At 43.6% G+C, this 19,303-nt stretch overlaps 2 protein-coding genes across 9 annotated transcripts; one reads left to right on the top strand and one right to left on the bottom strand.

Moving 5' to 3' along the window:
• Positions 1–741: 741 nt before the first annotated feature.
• LOC139407529 (dolichyl-diphosphooligosaccharide--protein glycosyltransferase subunit TMEM258-like) lies at positions 742–3,046 on the top strand. Its single transcript, XM_071151344.1, has 4 exons — positions 742–811; positions 1,301–1,410; positions 2,042–2,171; positions 2,893–3,046. The coding sequence occupies exons 1-3, from the start codon at positions 809–811 to the stop codon at positions 2,166–2,168; spliced, it is 240 nt and encodes a 79-aa protein (XP_071007445.1). The 5' UTR covers positions 742–808; the 3' UTR covers positions 2,169–2,171; positions 2,893–3,046.
• Positions 3,047–4,310: 1,264 nt separating this feature from the next.
• Positions 4,311–9,624, bottom strand: LOC139407528 (transmembrane protein 138-like). Of its 8 annotated transcripts, none has more exons than XM_071151338.1 (6): positions 9,498–9,624; positions 8,318–8,736; positions 6,015–6,237; positions 5,706–5,877; positions 5,497–5,572; positions 4,311–5,273 (listed from the first exon to the last, which is right to left on the bottom strand). In XM_071151338.1, the coding sequence occupies exons 3-6, from the start codon at positions 6,140–6,142 to the stop codon at positions 5,161–5,163; spliced, it is 489 nt and encodes a 162-aa protein (XP_071007439.1). In that variant the 5' UTR covers positions 6,143–6,237; positions 8,318–8,736; positions 9,498–9,624; the 3' UTR covers positions 4,311–5,160. The 8 variants fall into 8 exon arrangements, with proteins under 8 accessions (XP_071007439.1, XP_071007441.1, XP_071007437.1 ...); XM_071151340.1 differs by having other exon boundaries at positions 8,318–8,667; positions 9,498–9,600; XM_071151336.1 differs by having other exon boundaries at positions 6,015–6,313; positions 9,498–9,593.
• Positions 9,625–19,303: the final 9,679 nt, after the last annotated feature.

The raw sequence follows: 19,303 nt of genomic DNA, 5'->3' as shown, positions 1-19,303 counted from the left end.
ATATATATATATATATATATATATATATATATATATATATATATATATATATATATAATATGTCATTTGTAATGTCTTTACTGTTTTGAAACCTCTGTATGTGTAATGTCTACTGTTAATTTTTGTTGTTTTTCACTTTATATATTCACTTTGTATGTTGTCTACCTCACTTGCTTTGGCAATGTTAACACATGTTTCCCATGCCAATAAAGCCCTTGAATTGAATTGAATTGAATTGAGAGAGAGAGAGACAGAGAGAGAGAGACAGAGAGAGAGAGACAGAGAGAGAGAGAGAGAGAGAGAGAGACAGAGAGAGACAGAGAGAGAGAGACAGAGAGAGAGAGAGAGAGAGAGAGAGAGAGAGAGAGACAGAGAGAGAGACAGAGAGACAGAGAGAGAGAGACAGAGAGAGAGAGACAGAGAGACCGAGAGAGAGACAGAGAGACAGAGAGAGAGAGACAGAGAGAGAGAGACAGAGAGACCGAGAGAGAGAGAGAGAGAGAGAGACAGAGAGAGAGAGACAGAGAGAGAGAGACAGAGAGAGAGAGAGAGAGAGAGAGAGAGAGAGACAGAGAGAGAGAGAGAGAGATTAGATCCCACTAGCACAAAATCATTTCAGGTAAAGGAATACGTTTGGGAATAAATCAATGAATAAATAAACTATGGATTTGGAGTGAAAGTGTTTTTCTCCAGCCCGCTAGGTGGCGGCCAAGTGTTTTTTATGTTGTCTAGAGAACCTCTGGAGAACTGACGTGGCTCTTTCCTCTTTGGTTCTGCAGTAGGAGCAAGCAAGCAACAACTCAACAAAATGGTAAGGGATTTGTATCTAATGCACGGTTTTCTAAGAATAACGTGAATATGAAATGCTGCTTATAGCTACGTAATGCCATTTGTCCTAATGAAAAGCTGACAGTTAATTGATTAAAATGGTTGAAGCGAGACATTTCCGTTGTTGCAATGGATATAGCTTTTTGTTAGCCAACATTGGCTTGTCATTCGACGTTATGTTTGTAGCTGTCAGTTCATCGAATAACAGTAAATATGTTTTGATGGGAATACAGTAACTATGTTAAATAACTGAGCAGTAAACATCCAGCCACAGACGTTTCCAGGGGAGACTATATCTTATTGAAATGTCATGATAGTCAGTCAATAAGCTGGTTGATGTGTATTGTAGCTAGTCATTTTCAACCCAAAACATTTGTTTTATTTATACATGTGGAATATTGTCCAGATGTCCTAAAGCAGAAACGCACAGTGAGGTGAATCTCTCCATGTGTCTCTGTTGTTCTTCCACCAGGAGCTGGAGGCCATGACCAGATACACCAGTCCGGTGAACCCAGCAGTCTTCCCCCACCTCACTGTGGTCCTACTGGCTATCGGGATGTTCTTCACTGCGTGGTTCTTTGTGTATCCTTCCACGGCCGTCTATCGTCACAGTGACTGGTTTATTTTGACCGTTTGTAAGTTAATGTGAACCCCCACAATTTTTAAAAATGTTTGGGCTTTCTCACTGCCGCCATGAGTCGCGTCAGTGTGTTTCTGGAATCAGTGTTCTTCAAACCTTGTCCTGGGGGGGGCACACTGAGTATGAAGCTTCTGTTCCAGCCCAGTACTAATGTGTTTCTAGGATTGAAGAACATTGATAAAAACCAGCTTAAAGGTTTAGTGTACAGCGCATTCAGACCCGTTCCCTTTTTACATATTTTCTTATGTGGGGGGGGGGGGGGACTACTGAATCTGTTTTTGCTTTGTCATAATGGGGTATTGTGTGTAGGTGGGGGGGGCCTATTGAATCCACTTTTAGAATTAAGGCTGTAACATAAGCGTGGGGAAAAAAGGGTCTGAATGCTTTCCAAATGCGCTGTACATGGATTGACTGAGATGTGACATTCTAAACACAAAAACCTGAAATATCTCATTAAATACATTTAGTCTGAGTTAATTCAGAATTGGCTTCTTTTTTTTGGGGGGGGGGGGGGGACGGACCACCTGATCTGAGCGTTACCTGTTTTGTTTATCACCTTAACGTTTCTCTCAGCTACGAGGTAACGTCCACTAAATACACCAGAGACGTGTTCAAAGAGCTGCTCATCTCCCTGGTGGCGTCGCTCTTCATGGGCTTCGGAGTGCTGTTTCTGTTACTGTGGGTCGGCATCTATGTCTGACGGGTAAGGAAGTGATCATGGCGACTCTTCTATAAAATGTGGCTGCAGGAGCCTAGCGGTTAGAACGTTGGGACAGGAACCTAAAAAAGGTTTTAATCTCCGAAACCGGCAAGGCGGAAAGATCTGCTGTTCATCCCTTGAGTAAGGCCGTTAACAACAACAACAACAACAACTGCTCCCCGGGCGCCATTTTTTTTTTTTAAAGGCAGCTCCCTAACCTCTCTGATTTAGAAGGGTTGGGTTAAAGGTTTCGGTTGAATGCATTTGTTGTGCAACTGACTAGGTATCCTTGTTTGTGATTGCTGCAAAAAAAATGAATGGCTCTTTCGAGGACATGTAACGTTTTCTGATTCTGACAATGACCCATAAGAGTTGGCAAGATGTCTGAGTCTGGAGACTTGTGCAACACTCAATCAACAATACAAATCAGAACCATTTACAAAAAACAGAGACTCACGTGATATGACGTTATCATAAACAGTGGCACAAACAGAGCGTGTGACGCAAGAGGCTGCAAGTATCACACCGGTAGGCTACTGAGATTGCGGCTCTCTCTAGCGACGTGCCAGCTGCGTGACAAATCTCATAGTTGTGCCTCTAATCTTTGTTCCTGTCATACATCACCCTTATGGTCATGTCCCTAGATCTACCTTTTTAAAGTTAACTCATTCACCATAGTGTTTTTGTCTTTTCTTCTCTGTGTGTGTGTGTGTGTGTGTGTCAGATTGTTAGATTAATACAGAAGAACATTCCAGTGGAACAGGAGAAGGACATGAAATGGGCTCCACTACAAGATGGTTATGGATTGGATTGCACTGTGGGGGGCTGTGGATTGGGGTGACCTTTCAATAAATAAAAAAAAAGCCATTTGTACAAAACTGCATATAGTATTTTTTTCTGGTGAAATTTTGACAATTCTTCTGGATTGACTTGCGGTTTTTTTTTTTTTAAATAGGATTGTAGCATTAGTGATACTGTCCCCATAGTATGCTGACCCAGAGGCATCTTCAAAGTAGACTTGTGTTTACAATTCACGCTGCTAACCTATTGCTTTCATCGAGTGTCCCGTCCAATCAGGGAGGAGAGGCAGGAAAGGAAGCGGTTTAGAATCGAGTCAGTCAACTACAAAAGAACAGACCACTGACTATAATCTTTCGGAGGAGACGAGGAAACATGGCGTTTGTATGAAAACTCTCCTCCACTCGCAAGTTCATCAGGCAAATTACTTTTTACAAGTGTCCAATAACTAATAAAGCTAGACATTTTAGATCTAATGATATGTAGCATACCATTTTATCGTAGGTACGTGATTTTTACTTTCCAGAAGAAGAGTTTTTGAATCCACTGTGAAGGACACGACTATACTATTGAGGGGGGGACCTTTACATTCACCTACTGACTTGACACTCCTCGATCACTTATCTATTTCCGGGTCACGGAGGAGAGCCGGACAGACGATGGGTCTTATGCCCAAATGACAATCTCTCATTGTATTGAAGCCTGTGTGTCAGTGACTGCAGTTTATTTGGGACTGTTGTGATAGCGTAACTAGTAATATTCGTAAAGTGGCGACTGGTCAGGCCTAGATCCTAACTGCAAGGCCACTGGCTGTACCTTCAACAGACCACAAGAGGCTGAGAACCACAGGTTACAGATGTCTTTCTAAGGCCCGGGGGGGTGGAGTGAATTACATTTCAGAGCACCGGGACCTATTTGTGGAGGCTATTCTGTGAGAAGTGGTGCCTTAAAACCCAGATGAATCTTTTGGAGGGAAAATATTATTCCTCACTCTCTAGCCCGGTGCTGGATGATCAGCCCGGTATTTTATAGCCTGAAATCCAGATCTGTTTCATGCTAACGTTCCACTCTGCAGAGAAGAACAGGAGAAACTCCCCAAATACAGGTGTGCCAAGCTTGTGGCGTCATACCCAAGACGACGCGAGGCTGTAATCGCTGCCAAAGGTGCTTCAACAAAGTATTGAGTAAAAGGGTCATATGGACACAAGAGTGGAATGTTAGCACAGGTCTGGATTTTAGGCGAGCTATTCTGTATGATGTTATCGTCATAGTAAGTGGGGTTACTTCCTTTATGGTTTGACCATTTACAATTCAGACGAGTTAAGAAAACAAAATCCACAGAGAACCGGCATTTTTTTTTTATAAAATAAAAAAAAGATATAAAAAGTGTTTGATTGAAAATGTGAACTTTGAAAAACAAATATCCATCAACTTTGTAAACCGCACATCTTATCTACAGGACAAACTGAACCAGAGGCTTCATTCAATGTGTAGTGCAGAAGATCAGCATTATAGCGTAGACTTCCTTCACGGTAAACGTTGCCCTCACCAGGAAATGACCTTGATGCTACAACACAGACTGGATGAAGTCGAGCCCCAGGACTTCCCCTCTCTCACCTGAGACGGAACCAGTAACAACTCTTATACACTGTTGTTCACAGAACCAGGCGTGCATCCCAAAATGCATTCTATTCCCCATTTAGTGCACTATATTAGGGAATAGGGTGCAATTTGGGATGCTATATTTATTCCATCTTAGTAAAAACACTAAATGAATAGCTGTCATTATGAATGTACTGATTTTTTTTAAAGGAAGGAAAGTCTGCCTCAGATTGTCCTTTAGTGTCTCGTCTTCTTGTTACAACATTAGTCCATATTCGTGTAGTGTGGTACATTGACTTGATCCATCCTGCTGTACAAACCCATTGCTGTTTCTCACTTCTCCGTCAGCTGCATCCTAACCCCGAGTCATTTTCAGTTGGGCAAACCGCTTTGAAGCGGGAAAACAATAATGGCCATTTCTTATTGGACAAGGCCAGGGAAGTCCCTCCCCGTTTCAGTTTCATGCCTAACAAACATGGCTCACCCAGGCAAGTGAGTCACCACAGAGCCTGGCAGGCCTCGCCTGGTAATAAGTCATTTTGGGGGGGGGGGGGGGGGGGGGGGTGTAATTGTTCCTTCCATTTCCTCCTTCTCACTGACGAGCTCTGGCGAAGGCATCCCTCAGCCAGACAGAATCCTGATAGAGCCGCGGGTCGCCCAGACACTCTGCTGTCCGTTTGTACACGTAGAAATACAAAACTGCAGCTGTGGAATAGAACAACAAGTTACACGACTCACAAACTAAAAATAAACCAACATGTTGTTTAGTATTAGTCTCGTGAAAAACGCAACGTTAACTAAGTAGTCTCGTGAAAAGAAGCGACCGCTTATTACGCCTCAACAGGCGCTTCAACACAAGGCTGAATAAACCTAAGTCATGCTGGCAAGAGACCAGTGTGTGGGTCTTTCTTTTCATCGGAGAACTTACCAACCCTCTGGAAGACGAAGAGGACACGCAGGCCGTTCGTCCAGATGAAACGATTAGATTCCAGCCATCTCAGGTTCTAAAAAAGCAAACAAAATAATAGCAGACGTGATCAAATGTTATTAAAAAAAAACTCAACAGGTGGGAATAATGTCCCTTTTTCTGCTGACAGTTACTGTATAATCATTTTCTGTGTGTGTTTCTGCACGTACCACTACCCAGCAGTGAAAGGAGATGCTGAGAGTGAGGTAGATGGCAGACAGCACCAGCAAGCCTTTAAACCTCTCCAGTAGCAGAGCGACCAGGCCGACCTGGAACACGTACGTGTTGAACATCATCAGCAGAATGATGATCACGTTGAACAGGACGGCTATATCCTGGATACTGGAACACGCAGGTTATAAAAACTCAGTTACAATCCCAGTAAGAACATCTAACAAAAAGTCAAATAACTAGATATTAAATATGTTTTTTATTTTTATATAATAATGTTTTAATAACTACAAAAACAATGTACCTACATGAACAGCACTAGCTGGATGACGGGCGCTGCCCTGAGCAGCTCGCTGAAGGAGTTGACGAACAGGTCATAGGTCAGCAGACCCAGCTGGACCAGAAGGACCAGCGAGTAGTTGTTGGTCTGGAGCATGCTCGGGGGTAAGTCTGGCTACATAGCCCAGAAACACCTGCACACAGCTGGGATGAACTTCACACGTCCACAGTCTCTAGCTTCTCCGTCTCCGGCTGCGTTTACAGACAGACCAAGTATGATTTATTTATTTTTCTCCAGTAATTGGTCTTTTAACCAATCAGATCAGCTCTGAAAACAGATCAAAATAAAAATTGTTAAACAAATAAAGCCGAATTGGGCTGCCTGTATTGCTCCGTAGTGACAGCTATCCGAGGGGACACTACGACTAAAGCTACAGCTAGCCAGCTTCACATTCCAGCTCAGGCTTCATCCGTACTACAGCGATGGATATTGCTAGTCCGCCTGCTGCTAACGCTAGCAGACGTATAACTGCGCTTGCGTGGTTGAACACCGCACTCTTCATTAGGACAAAATGTTGAAACGTCAAGCCACGGGAGAATCAGTGCTGCTAAGTCGAACACAGAACTCTTCATTTGAGATAACGCTGAGACATCAATCCGCGGGAGAATCAGTGCCACATTTTTATTTGTGCCAAAACGAAAGTAAAGTTATCTTACGAATTCAGCAGGCTACGGTGTGAAATAGGCTTTTAGAAATGCCTTATTTTATTACGTATTGTTCATCTCGTCGGTGGTGATGTGCTTCTCAATGCACAAGCACCTTTTCAGGGATGCAAACAGATGAGGGACCAAAAAAGGTGATTTTTTTTTTTTTGCGCTGAAACATGCAGAAAAAAAATCCCTGCTAGGAGGAAATGCAGGTTTTAACTAATTAAACAACACAGAATATGATCTACACGATCTTTCAGTCTCTGTGTGTAAAATACAAAGTGGTTCATGTTGAACCGAACTCATGTAAAATGTAAATGTAAAGAAAGCAATCCAATGTTATTGGTTGCCTAGACTTCACTGCACTTCATTTTAACTTAATTCTCTCAATCTGAAAATTAACCACACACTGTAGAGGATAAACATTAATTAAGATAGTGGCTAATTTCCTTAAGTTTGTGGCTTGAGTCAAATACATTCCGTGACAAATGGAATCAAATACTTACTACAGAACAAACTTCATAGGCAACCGAAATTAATAAGCGTGTGTTATATTAAACAGAGGGAGTGAAATGTTGGCAAGTAATAAACATTTCAGAACAACTATGACCGAATTATTATCCTTACACTTAAAAAAAAAAAATACTAGTTGAATAAGACATGGGAGAGATGACGAATTTTGTCAAAGACATTTATTTATAGACTAATACAAAATCAGTAGCGGATTTAGGTACGGGCGACATGGGCAGCCGCTCAGAGCGGCACGGCGCTGATATGGAGGGTTCACCCAGGGCGGCATAAAAGCTAGAACCGCCACATACACCTTGAAACAAATAGCCAAACCGAAAACTGCAGACAAAAATGCTTTGTTCTTAACTGACTTGCCTAGTTAAATAAAGGTTAAAAAAAGACCTCTTCGTTATCGTTCAGGGGACACGCTGCTGTAACTGGCAAGCTGTCTTTCCAGAGCGCACGCTGATGCTGTAACTAGTAAATTGGTTGCCTCTGCTTTGCATTCTGTTGTTATGCAAACGATTGGCTGAGTCTTGGATACAGACAGTATTGCGCCAAACGTGCATCACTTGTTCACTTATAGCCAGTAGTGATCCAACCCCCCCCCCATCCCAAACCTTTCTCATTGGATCTACACGAATCACGTAGGTCACCTATTTTGGGATTCAAAACCACTAATTTTGCCGAAAGGTGACTAGTTTGCACCCCCCCATCCTCCCCACACCAATCGATAAAACAATTGTATTAAGTCATCTGCAAGTTGTGCTGTGCGTGAAGTTTAAAATGCATTCTGTTATTACTAAATATGTAACGTGATAGATATTTTAACATGAATATATCTTTAACACAAAACTATTTGATTAATAAAATATTTAATATTGATTGTCTACCTCAAATGAAGGAGATGAGCCTCAACTCGTGGCTCAGACACTTCATTCAGGATAAATGGAGTAAGCCCGTCCGGGAGCAGTTTAGCACTGAAGGACCTGTTGCCGACATTAAAATGTACCTGGCTATAAAAGGTGAGCCACTTTTGTGGAACCGGTTATTCTGAGTTGAACTCAAGAGTTGACCAAAGTTACCTCGCTAACTCCTCAAACCACATACTTACTATAGGGCTCTGGATTTCAGTCCGTCGACCCTCCGGTTGCTAGCCCTTCAGGCTACCCGTCTCCCCACCTTGAGCCTGGTAACCAGCTTTACTTTGGTTTCCACAACCCACTGATGTTTAGATGCCTTTAAATCTTCATTTAGTATTATAAAACATTCATTCAACTCCTAATTACAGTCAAATTTCATGTTCTGTTAAAAAAAAAAACTCAAGAGGTCCTTCCATCTTCTTCGTTCCTGTGCAATTTCACCAGTGTTCAGGGACATAGGCTGTGTGCTTGTCATCCAGGCAGAGAGCCCTTCAGTCCTAAATCTGCTGGTAGCCAAACTGAACAGATGGGACTGGAGTCACTGAGATGAGAATACAAGACAGGTTTTCAGCTTCATCATGATCTTCCCAATCTAGCTATCTAGTCCTCCCTGAAATGAGATGTGAAGAGTTGTTTAAAATGGTTGGTTTAGGTTTGGACAAGGATTCTGCCATATGGATTTAAAATTATGATAACGCCTTGACAATAGTATTTCAGAGCTAAAGATAACCTAACCATCCCTGCTGTCTTCCCGTTCTTCTGGTCAAGAGCCAAAGCGCTGTGTAACTAGTTAACGCAAAGTAGTGTGAACTAAACCTGTTACACAGGTAAACAGCCAAGGAGAGGTCACGGTAAGGATTACAGATTAAAGAAAATGATGTGCCAAATGGCATCCTATTGACTAATGCAATTATTTCGTAGTCACGCGGGTGTCTGTGTAGTAGACACCACTCACCGTCTGTTGTCGTTTCTTGGCTGCCATCCTTTCTAAACTGACGTTACGCCAAGCTAATTTTAGCTGACTAGCATCAAACGTTGTTGTTGTTCACATGATCTAGGAATCAGACTCAAGCCTAGCGAGAGTCAAAACACTTGGGCAGTTAACCTCACAGTTCTTACAGACGGACTATTAGCTAGCTAACTAGTTAAATCTTAAATGATAAGTAGTGTAACGTTAACGTTCGTAAAATACAATACTGAGTTACAAAACGAACATTAGCTAGGGACCCGAACAAATAGCAAGCATGCTAACGTTCGCTAGCTAATTAGCATGCGCCTATGAGGGGGAAAAACGAACAGTATTATTCAACACTGTCATCGGCGCTGAAGTTTGCTTTTTACTATAAAATAAAAACGTATAATGAATGTTACCTTTTTTTACGGGTTGGACGAAGTATTGAGCCGTCACCGTCGTCTAGTTCATTAGCTAGCTTAAGCCAAAGGCAGTGTTTGCTTTGCGGGCTTTTCTTCGAATACCATGGAAACGCCATTTCCGTCCTGAAACCCGGAAATAAATCCCCTCTCGTTCGTTCAGCCATCCCCATGGTAACAAGATGAATAGGAAAAAGAATAGGAGATTTTTGGAATTAAAACGTCTACAAAAAATAAGGTCTTGAGGTTAACAGGTTTAGGAGATCGTATACGTTTTGTTTTGTTCTATGAGATAATAGCAGTCAGTTAACGTTACCTTAATGAATTATGAAGCCTTTGTGTTTTTTAATTTTATTTTTTTAATTACATATATTCTTTAAAATGCACAAACACTAATGTTAGCCGATTAAGATTCTCATAGAACAAAACGTATAAAATACCCTAAGCCTGTGTTTACCACAGACTTTATTTTCGGCATTTATTTCTCCCCATAACCTTTAGAGTGGGAACGGGGTCGTTTTCTCGTGTGGGTAGAAGGAATACCGATTTTTGTAAAAATGTACGTCATACTCCCGTTCACTCTAACGAGAGTTTGTGTTTGACACAGCGTCGTATTCTACAAGACTGTGTTTGATTTCCACAGAAACACCTGTTGGCTACAATTCGCCAATAAAGAGACCGAGCACAACATTACATAGTCATTTTGCCCTCGTATAATTTAGAGGGCCGTGTGTGGAGGTTCTGAGTACTGCTGTTTTTCTGTTCTACTTGACCATTATTGCACCCACCTGGTGTCTCAGCTCTACCAGTCCGTGATTGGAAGAATTTAAATATTTTTATTTATTTTCATACACTAACTGGCCACCAGATTACAGAAACTATAGCAATAAAACTGAAGCAATGGAATAGCAACAACTATAACGTTAGCAATGGGAATATAGCATGAGAGATACAAAGTCATTTTTTGACTTTTTTGGACTGATCCAATTAACCATTGTATTTATGTTCAGAATGTTATATCAAGATTGCACAAATGTGCCTTATTGGTTTAATAATAACTTTTTAAATTCAGAACTGTGCACTCTCCTCACACAATAGCATTCACTGTAATAGCTACTGTAAATTGGAGAGGGCAGTTAGATTAACAAGAATTGAAGCTTTCTGCCAATATCAGATATGTCTATGTCCTGGGAAAGGCAAATAGTCAGGGTAGCCATTTGATTAGCTCTTTAGAAGCCTCTTGGACCTAGACTTGGCGCTCCGGTGCCGCTCAGTAGCGGAGAGAACAGTCTATGACTAGGGTGACTGGAGTCTTTGACCATTTTTAGTGCCTTCCTTTGACACCGGCCTGGTATAGAGGTCCTGGACGGCAGGAAGCTTGGCCCCCGGTGATGTACTGGGCCGTACGCACTACCCTCTGTAGTGCCTTGCGGTCGGAGGCTGAGCAGTTGCCGTACCAGGCGGTGATGCAAACAGTCAGGATGCTCTCGATGGTGGAACCTTCGCTCTCCTAATATAAAGTTCAATCCTTTCCACCCCTCTCCATTTCTTCTCTCCTCTCTTTTTTGTCTCCTCACCACTCCTCTCCTCCCTTACTTTCCACTCCCATACATTTTCTCACTCCTTTCTCTGCTCCTGAAAAGCAGATGGGATGTTAGACCTACCCCCTATGCACTTGTGGAGACGTTTGGATAGGCATAAGTATTATGATAATGGCTGATATAACCCTAACCCTTGTTTGATTGGTTAGTGTGTAGTCCTAGATGTATTTTGTATGTTAGGATGTGTTATGTATATTTAGAACTTTGAACATTGTTATCATCAGGGACATTAGTTACTAAGGAGACCTGAGGGGTGGAGCCATAATGAAGCTTGGGGGAGGGGCTGAGTGCAGGGAAAAACAATCATTTGTGACAGTACTGTCGTGTCTTTGGCTATGCCCGGATTAAGTGATATGACATGCTATTCTATAAAATAATTTCTCTGTAATTAATATTACCTGATTAAGCTAATCATGTAAATAATTAACTAGAAAGTTGGGGCACCACAAAATAATATTTATAGAGCTGTTATCTTCTGAATAAACTCTTAAAGACCTAGTAATATTTGACATCAATAGCAGTCAATATTTAATCATCACGTTATTCAGTCTCATCTGAAAGTTGTAAATTCTTGGTTGTAAATCTTCACAAACCCTGGCTAACAAGTTGAATCAGCAAAATAAATTTGGTTTAATTATTTATTCACTAAATATCTAAATAATCAGACAGAATTACATCTGCACAGAATGAATCATACCTTAATTACAAATTGTAATAAAGGAAAACGTCCCTAGCGGACGGAACAGATATGACAGCTGGTTACACAAAGAGAGGGGGTTGGGTTTGAGTGAAAGAGCGGGAAGACTGAGGAGCAAAAAGTTTTTGTGTCTCTATCGGGCCGTAGGCAGCTATGCGATCATAAATACAGTATCTTATGCATTCTAAATAACCGCCCATTTGAAAAAGGAAAATGCAATAAATATTTAATCTGAGCTTCGGTAGATTGGTCATAGATAGAAGGCTGGGTGGTCCAGCATGTATCTCCGGTCCTCTGAAGAATGTCTAGTGGTGAACTGGACCATGGTAGAATGGATACTCTGTCCGTCCTCTCCCAGCCCACGTCAACAGTTGCTGCGCTTACGCAACGGCTAGAAGGTATCACTTCTTTAGTGAATAAGAGTTCAAAGTTCATAACAAGTTGCCATACTTTAAGCTCATGCTATATTCTGCCTGGTATAGTCGAAATTCATCCTTTCGGCGTGTTGACCGTCAACTTCACGTTGAGATTCGATACTAATTTCGTTAGGTTCCTGTCATTCACCCAGAGCTCACGCTGAGGTTGGCTTAGTTCTGGAGGTGATCTTGTCCTTTTTAACACGGGGACCGCAAGTCCTCACGTCCTTGGAACAGGAAGTTGAATTTTCGTCAACGGGTTTATATAGTGGTGAAAGAAGGGCGTGTTTCATAGTTTACAACCAAAGTCTGTTCACTTGGGCGGGGCCTCTGAGTGAGCAGTTTCTCTATGACAAACCGTTCTCTCATTTAAGAAGCAAAAAATTACATTTCATAGTTTCATATTTAAACATTTAAATTGCTCAACAATTCCATGTGAATCTGATAACTAGAATGTGTCGACTTTCCAAGATACAGTTTATGTCATCCTGTCATTAGTAGTAATGTCTCAGACAACAACTGATCTGAGATCATATTCATTGAGTACCAACGCATATTTTCAACTGGTTGGATTACCGAAATATGGTTCCGTTTCCCACCTTTCGATGTTACCAGAATCTCTATGTTACAAAGTCTTTACAAGAGTCAACTCTATAGAGTAGAGAGAGAGAAAAGGGGAAAGGTATTTATGGGGGTCATAAACCTCCCCAACAGGCCAACATCATGACAGTACTGATAAGAGGGGAAACCGTTGAAAGATCATATCACTTAGTTCCCTGTATAGCAAGAAAGATGCAATGTTTAGAGATAAGGAGGAGACTCCACCCAAAGTGGGGTATGAATACCACCACAGGGGAAGCCATGTCTGACTCTGAATTACAGCTGTGTCGATCCTTTGGGACGAATAAACTTGGTTTAAGCTTCTCTCATGTCCGTGAGTTATTTACTCTGAAAATTAGAATTTAAGAGTATGTTAACGCCCACAGATGTTCCTTGTTTTATCTTACCTTGTTTTAGCTCACCCTGTTCTACCTCACCTTGTTTTGGCTACTAGTCCAGGGGGTATAGGCTACTAGTCCAGGGGGAATAGACTACTAGTCCAGGGGGTATAGACTACTAGTCCAGGGGGTATAGACTACTAGTCCAGGGGGTATAGACTACTAGTCCAGGAGGTATAGACTACTAGTCCAGGGGGTATAGGCTACTAGTCCAGGAGGTATAGACTACTAGTCCAGGGGGTATAGGCTACTAGTCCAGGGGGTATAGGTTACTAGTCCAGGGGGTATAGACTACTAGTCCAGGGGGTATAGGTTACTAGTCCAGGGGGTATAGACTACTAGTCCAGGGGGTATAGACTACTAGTCCAGGGGGTATAGGCTACTAGTCCAGGGGGTATAGGTTACTAGTCCAGGGGGTATAGACTACTAGTCCAGGGGGTATAGACTACTAGTCCAGAGGGTATAGACTACTAGTCCAGGGGGTATAGGCTACTAGTCCAGGGGGTATAGGCTACTAGTCCAGGGGGTATAGGCTACTAGTCCAGGGGGAATAGACTACTAGTCCAGGGGGAATAGGCTACTAGTCCAGGGGCTATAGGCTACTAGTGGGTGCATATAGGCTACTAGTCCAGGGGGTATAAGCTACTAGTCCAGGGGGTATAGGCTACTGGTCCAGGGGGTATAGGCTACTAGTCCAGGGGCTATAGGCTACGAGTCCAGGGGGTATAGGCTACTAGTCCGGGGGCTATAGGCTACGAGTCCAGGGGGTATAGGCTACTAATCCAGGGGGTATAGTCTAGTAGTCCAGGGGGTATAGGTTACTAGTCCAGGGGTATAGACTACTAGTCCAGGGGTATAGACTACTAGTCCAGGGGGTATAGGCTACTAGTCCAGGGGGTATAGGCTACTAGTCCAGGGGGTATAGGCTACTGGTCCAGGGGGTATAGGCTACTAGTCCAGGGGCTATAGGCTACGAGTCCAGGGGGTATAGGCTACTAGTCCGGGGGCTATAGGCTACGAGTCCAGGGGGTATAGGCTACTAATCCAGGGGGTATAGTCTAGTAGTCCAGGGGGTATAGGTTACTAGTCCAGGGGTATAGACTACTAGTCCAGGGGTATAGACTACTAGTCCAGGGGGTATAGGCTACTAGTCCAGGGGGTATAGGCTACTAGTCCAGGGGGTATAGGCTACTAGTCCAGGGGGGGGGTATAGGCTACTAGTCCAGGGGGTATAGGCTACTAGTCCAGGGGGAATAGACTACTAGGGGGTATAGGCTACTAGTCCAGGGGGTATAGGCTACTAGTCCAGGGGGAATAGACTACTAGTCCAGGGGGAATAGGCTACTAGTCCAGGGGCTATAGGCTACTAGTGGGTGCATATAGGCTACTAGTCCAGGGGGTATAAGCTACTAGTCCAGGGGGTATAGGCTACTAGTCCAGGGGGTATAGGCTACTAGTCCAGGAGGTATAGGTTACTAGTCCAGGGGGTATAGGTCACTAGTCCAGGGGGTATAGACTACTAGTCCAGGGGGTATAGGCTACTAGTCCAGGGGGTATAGACTACTAGTCCAGGGGGCTATAGGCTACTAGTCCAGGGGGTATAGGTTACTAGTCCAGGGGGTATAGACTACTAGTCCAGGGGGTATAGGTTACTAGTCCAGGCGGTATAGGCTACTAGTCCAGGGGGTATAGGCTACTAGTCCAGGGGGTATAGGTTACTAGTCCAGGGGGCTATAGGCTACTAGACCAGCAGGTATAGGTTACTAGTCCAGGGGGTATAGACTACTAGTCCAGGGGGTATAGGTAACTAGTCCAGGGGGTATAAGCTACTTGTCCAGAGGGTATAGGTAACTGGTCCAGGGGGTATAGGCTACTAGTCCAGGGGCTATAGGCTACGAGTCCAGGGGGTATAGGCTACTAGTCCGGGGGCTATAGGCTACGAGTCCAGGGGGTATAGGCTACTAATCCAGGGGGTATAGTCTAGTAGTCCAGGGGGTATAGGTTACTAGTCCAGGGGTATAGACTACTAGTCCAGGGGTATAGACTACTAGTCCAGGGGGTATAGGCTACTAGTCCAGGGGGTATAGGCTACTAGTCCAGGGGGAATAGACTACTAGTCCAGGGGGTATAGGCTACTAGTCCAGGGGGTATAGGCTACTAGTCCAGGGGGAATAGACTACTAGTCCAGGGGGAATAGGCTACTAGTCCAGGGGCTATAGGCTACTAGTGGGTGCATATAGGCTACTAGTCCAGGGGGTATAAGCTACTAGTCCAGGGGGTATAGGCTACTAGTCCAGGGGGTATAGGCTACTAGTCCAGGAGGTATAGGTTACTAGTCCAGGGGGTATAGGTCACTAGTCCAGGGGGTATAGACTACTAGTCCAGGGGGTATAGGCTACTAGTCCAGGGGGTATAGACTACTAGTCCAGGGGGCTATAGGCTACTAGTCCAGGGGGTATAGGTTACTAGTCCAGGGGGTATAGACTACTAGTCCAGGGGGTATAGGTTACTAGTCCAGGCGGTATAGGCTACTAGTCCAGGGGGTATAGGCTACTAGTCCAGGGGGCTATAGGCTACTAGACCAGCAGGTATAGGTTACTAGTCCAGGGGGTATAGACTACTAGTCCAGGGGTTATAGGTAACTAGTCCAGGGGGTATAAGCTACTTGTCCAGAGGGTATAGGTAACTAGTCCAGGGGGTATAGGCTACTTGTCCAGTGGGTATAGGTAACTAGTCCAGGGGGTATAGGCTACTTGTCCAGGGGGTATAGGTAACTAGTCCAGGGGGTATAGGCTACTAGTCCAGGGGGTATAGACTACTAATCCAGGGGGTATAGGCTACTAGTCCAGGGGGTATAGGCTACTAGTCCAGGGGGTATAGGTTACTAGTCCAGGGGGTATAGACTACTAGTCCAGGAGGTATAGACTACTAGTCCAGGGGGTATAGGTAACTAGTCAAGGGGCTATAGGCTACTAGTCCAGGAGGTATAGGCTGCTCTGCCTTCTTAACATCAGGTCATTGATTCAAGCAGTAGAATCAGATTTTAAAAAACAGATGAAAAAACACCGTATGGAACAGCGGGGACTTTGAAGAGACACACACACACACACACACACACACACACACACACACACACACACACACATGGATCTTTTAAATATGTGATAGTGGATTAGTGGCCTGAGGGAACACACTAAATGTGTTGGGTAAAGTGAGATGAAATGTAATGTCTTGTTATATTTTAAATGGTATATAACTTCCTTATTAATGTTGCTGGACCCCAGGAAGAGTAGCTGCTGCCTTGACAGGAACTAATGGGGATCCATAATAAACCCCAGGAAGAGTAGCTGCTGCCTTGGCAGGAACTAATGGGGATCCATAATAAACCCCAGGAAGAGTAGCTGCCGCCTTGGCAGCAGGAACTAATGGGGATCCATAATAAACCCCAGGAAGAGTAGCTGCTGCCTTGGCAGGAACTAATGGGGATCCCTAATAAACCCCAGGAAGAGTAGCTGCTGCCTTGGCAGGAACTAATGGGGATCCATAATAAACCCCAGGAAGAGTAGCTGCTGCCTTGGCAGGAACTAATGGGGATCCATAATAAACCCCAGGAAGAGTAGCTGCCGCCTTGGCAGCAGGAACTAATGGGGATCCATAATAAACCCCAGGAAGAGTAGCTGCTGCCTTGGCAGGAACTAATGGGGATCCATAATAAACCCCAGGAAGAGTAGCTGCCGCCTTGGCAGCAGGAACTAATGGGGATCCATAATAAACCCCAGGAAGAGTAGCTGCTGCCTTGGCAGGAACTAATGGGGATCCATAATAAACCCCAGGAAGAGTAGCTGCTGCCTTGGCAGGAACTAATGGGGATCCCTAATAAACCCCAGGAAGAGTAGCTGCTGCCTTGGCAGGAACTAATGGGGATCCATAATAAACCCCAGGAAGAGTAGCTGCTGCCTTGGCAGGAACTAATGGGGATCCATAATAAACCCCAGGAAGAGTAGCTGCCGCCTTGGCAGCAGGAACTAATGGGGATCCATAATAAACCCCAGGAAGAGTAGCTGCTGCCTTGGCAGGAACTAATGGGGATCCATAATAAACCCCAGGAAGAGTAGCTGCCGCCTTGGCAGCAGGAACTAATGGGGATCCATAATAAACCCCAGGAAGAGTAGCTGCTGCCTTGGCAGGAACTAATGGGGATCCATAATAAACCCCAGGAAGAGTAGCTGCTGCCTTGGCAGGAACTAATGGGGATCCATAATAAACCCCAGGAAGAGTAGCTGCTGCCTTGGCAGGAACTAACGGGGATCCTTCATAAATACAAATACCTTTATTGTGCATCGTTGTAAACATTAACTAACTTACCATTTGTGTTTCCCTCTTCTTATCACTCGCATGTTTATCTTGGTTCTCCTACCGACCACCGGGAAGGGGGTTCCATCATAAGGAACATATTTGAGTTTCATATTCCATTCACCCAGTTCAATGTAACATCGATTGGTTTAAGCTACTACATGATACTCTAATTTCCCCTATACCCATCATGAGGTTGCTATAACCCAGACTATGAATTCTACGTAGTTTCACACAGGTCGAGAGAAAGATTTGTGGGGACAATATGTGACAACATCAATACCGCTTTGCACACGATGAAATCAATAGTCCAACATTTGCCAACTAAAGTTTCTATTGGACAAATAAATAAAGGTATGTTTATCCCACGTTTCGTTCCGTTTGCTTCAATTTAAGAATTGTTTTTCAACAAAATCAGTCGGAGTTAATCACACGCAAACAGTTGACTTTCATAGACACATTTTTTATTTATTTTTTAACTAGGCAGTTAAGTCAGTTAAGAACAAATTCTTATTTTCAATGACGGCCTAGGAACAGTGGGGCAGAACAGTTTGTTCAGGGGCAGAACGGCAGATTGCCAGCTTGGGGATTTGAACTTGCAACCTTTTGGTTACTAGTCCACCCTGCCAGCCCATACAAACAGCAAACAGTTGACTTTCATAGACACATTTTTTATTTATTTTTTAACTAGGCAGTCAGTTAAGAACAAATTCTTATTTTCAATGACGGCCTAGGAACAGTGGGGCAGAACAGTTTGTTCAGGGGCAGAACGGCAGATTGCCAGCTTGGGGATTTGAACTTGCAACCTTTTGGTTACTAGTCCACCCTGCCAGCCCATACAAACAGCATGTTGTATGGGCTGTTAACTGCCTGTTCAGGGGAAGAATGGCAGATTTGTACCTTATCAGCTTGGGGATTTGAACTTGCAACCTTTCGGTTACTAGTCCAACGCTTTAACCACTAGGCTACCCTGCCGCCCCATACAAACAGAACGTTGTATTCCTTCTCGCATCAACGCGCTCCCCCCCTCTCATCTTTTCCCTCCACTTTGCTTGTGGACTTCAATGTACAACACATCAGCTGTCTGAGACCAGGCGACAAAAACCTTTCCAAGCTAAACCTTCATATCATGACCGCAGCTAGCTCACCATATTAGCTAAAGTAACGTCATAGTCAACATAGTAATGATGCCTTACAGTGTAGTAATCAGTTTAGCAGTTTCACGGGTGGGTCCCGGTGGCAATACATTTTATAAAACCAAAAGTTTACCACGACTTGGAAGAGTTCCCATGTTGGAGAGTCACAGACAGTTGGCTAACATAGCATCCCTCTGTTATAGCCAGCTAGCTAACATAGCATCCCTCTGTTATAGCCAGCTAACTAACATAGCATCCCTCTGTTATAGCCAGCTAGCTAACATAGCATCCCTCTGTTATAGCCAGCTAGCTAACATAGCATCCCTCTGTTATAGCCAGCTAGCTAACATAGCATCCCTTTGTTTGAGCAGGGTGTTTGAGTAGGCTAAACTAGCTAGCTGCATTTGCTAGATAAGTAAGTGGAAGTGAAAAATACCAACGAAATCAAGCTCTCTCTCTCTCTCTCTCTCGCTCCTCCTTCATTTTTGAAGAAATGTATTTGTTAAAATCTGTTCTACCATTGTCTTTCTCTCTCTTTGAGTCAACTACTCACCACATTTTATGTAATGCAGTGCTAGCTAGCTGTAGTTTATGCTTTCAGTACT

Source organism: Oncorhynchus clarkii, chromosome 4 (genome assembly GCF_045791955.1).
Source record: "Oncorhynchus clarkii lewisi isolate Uvic-CL-2024 chromosome 4, UVic_Ocla_1.0, whole genome shotgun sequence".
In the NCBI taxonomy this organism is placed as follows: domain Eukaryota; kingdom Metazoa; phylum Chordata; class Actinopteri; order Salmoniformes; family Salmonidae; genus Oncorhynchus; species Oncorhynchus clarkii.
Note: the sequence above shows the minus strand (reverse complement) of the source record. Positions and strands in the feature narration are given on the sequence as shown.

Coding starts and splice junctions, on each gene's coding strand:
- LOC139407528 (XM_071151338.1), bottom strand. CDS start 6,142: ATGCTCCAGACCAACAACTACTCGCTGGTCCTTCTGGTCCAGCTGGGT. Junction 5,573..5,705: donor CCTTTCACTGCTGGGTAGTG/GTACGTGCAGAA, acceptor TTGCTTTTTTAG/AACCTGAGATGGCTGGAATC. Junction 5,274..5,496: donor CTTCGTCTTCCAGAGGGTTG/GTAAGTTCTCCG, acceptor TCTATTCCACAG/CTGCAGTTTTGTATTTCTAC.
- LOC139407529 (XM_071151344.1), top strand. Junction 1,411..2,041: donor TTCACTGCGTGGTTCTTTGT/GTATCCTTCCAC, acceptor CGTTTCTCTCAG/CTACGAGGTAACGTCCACTA.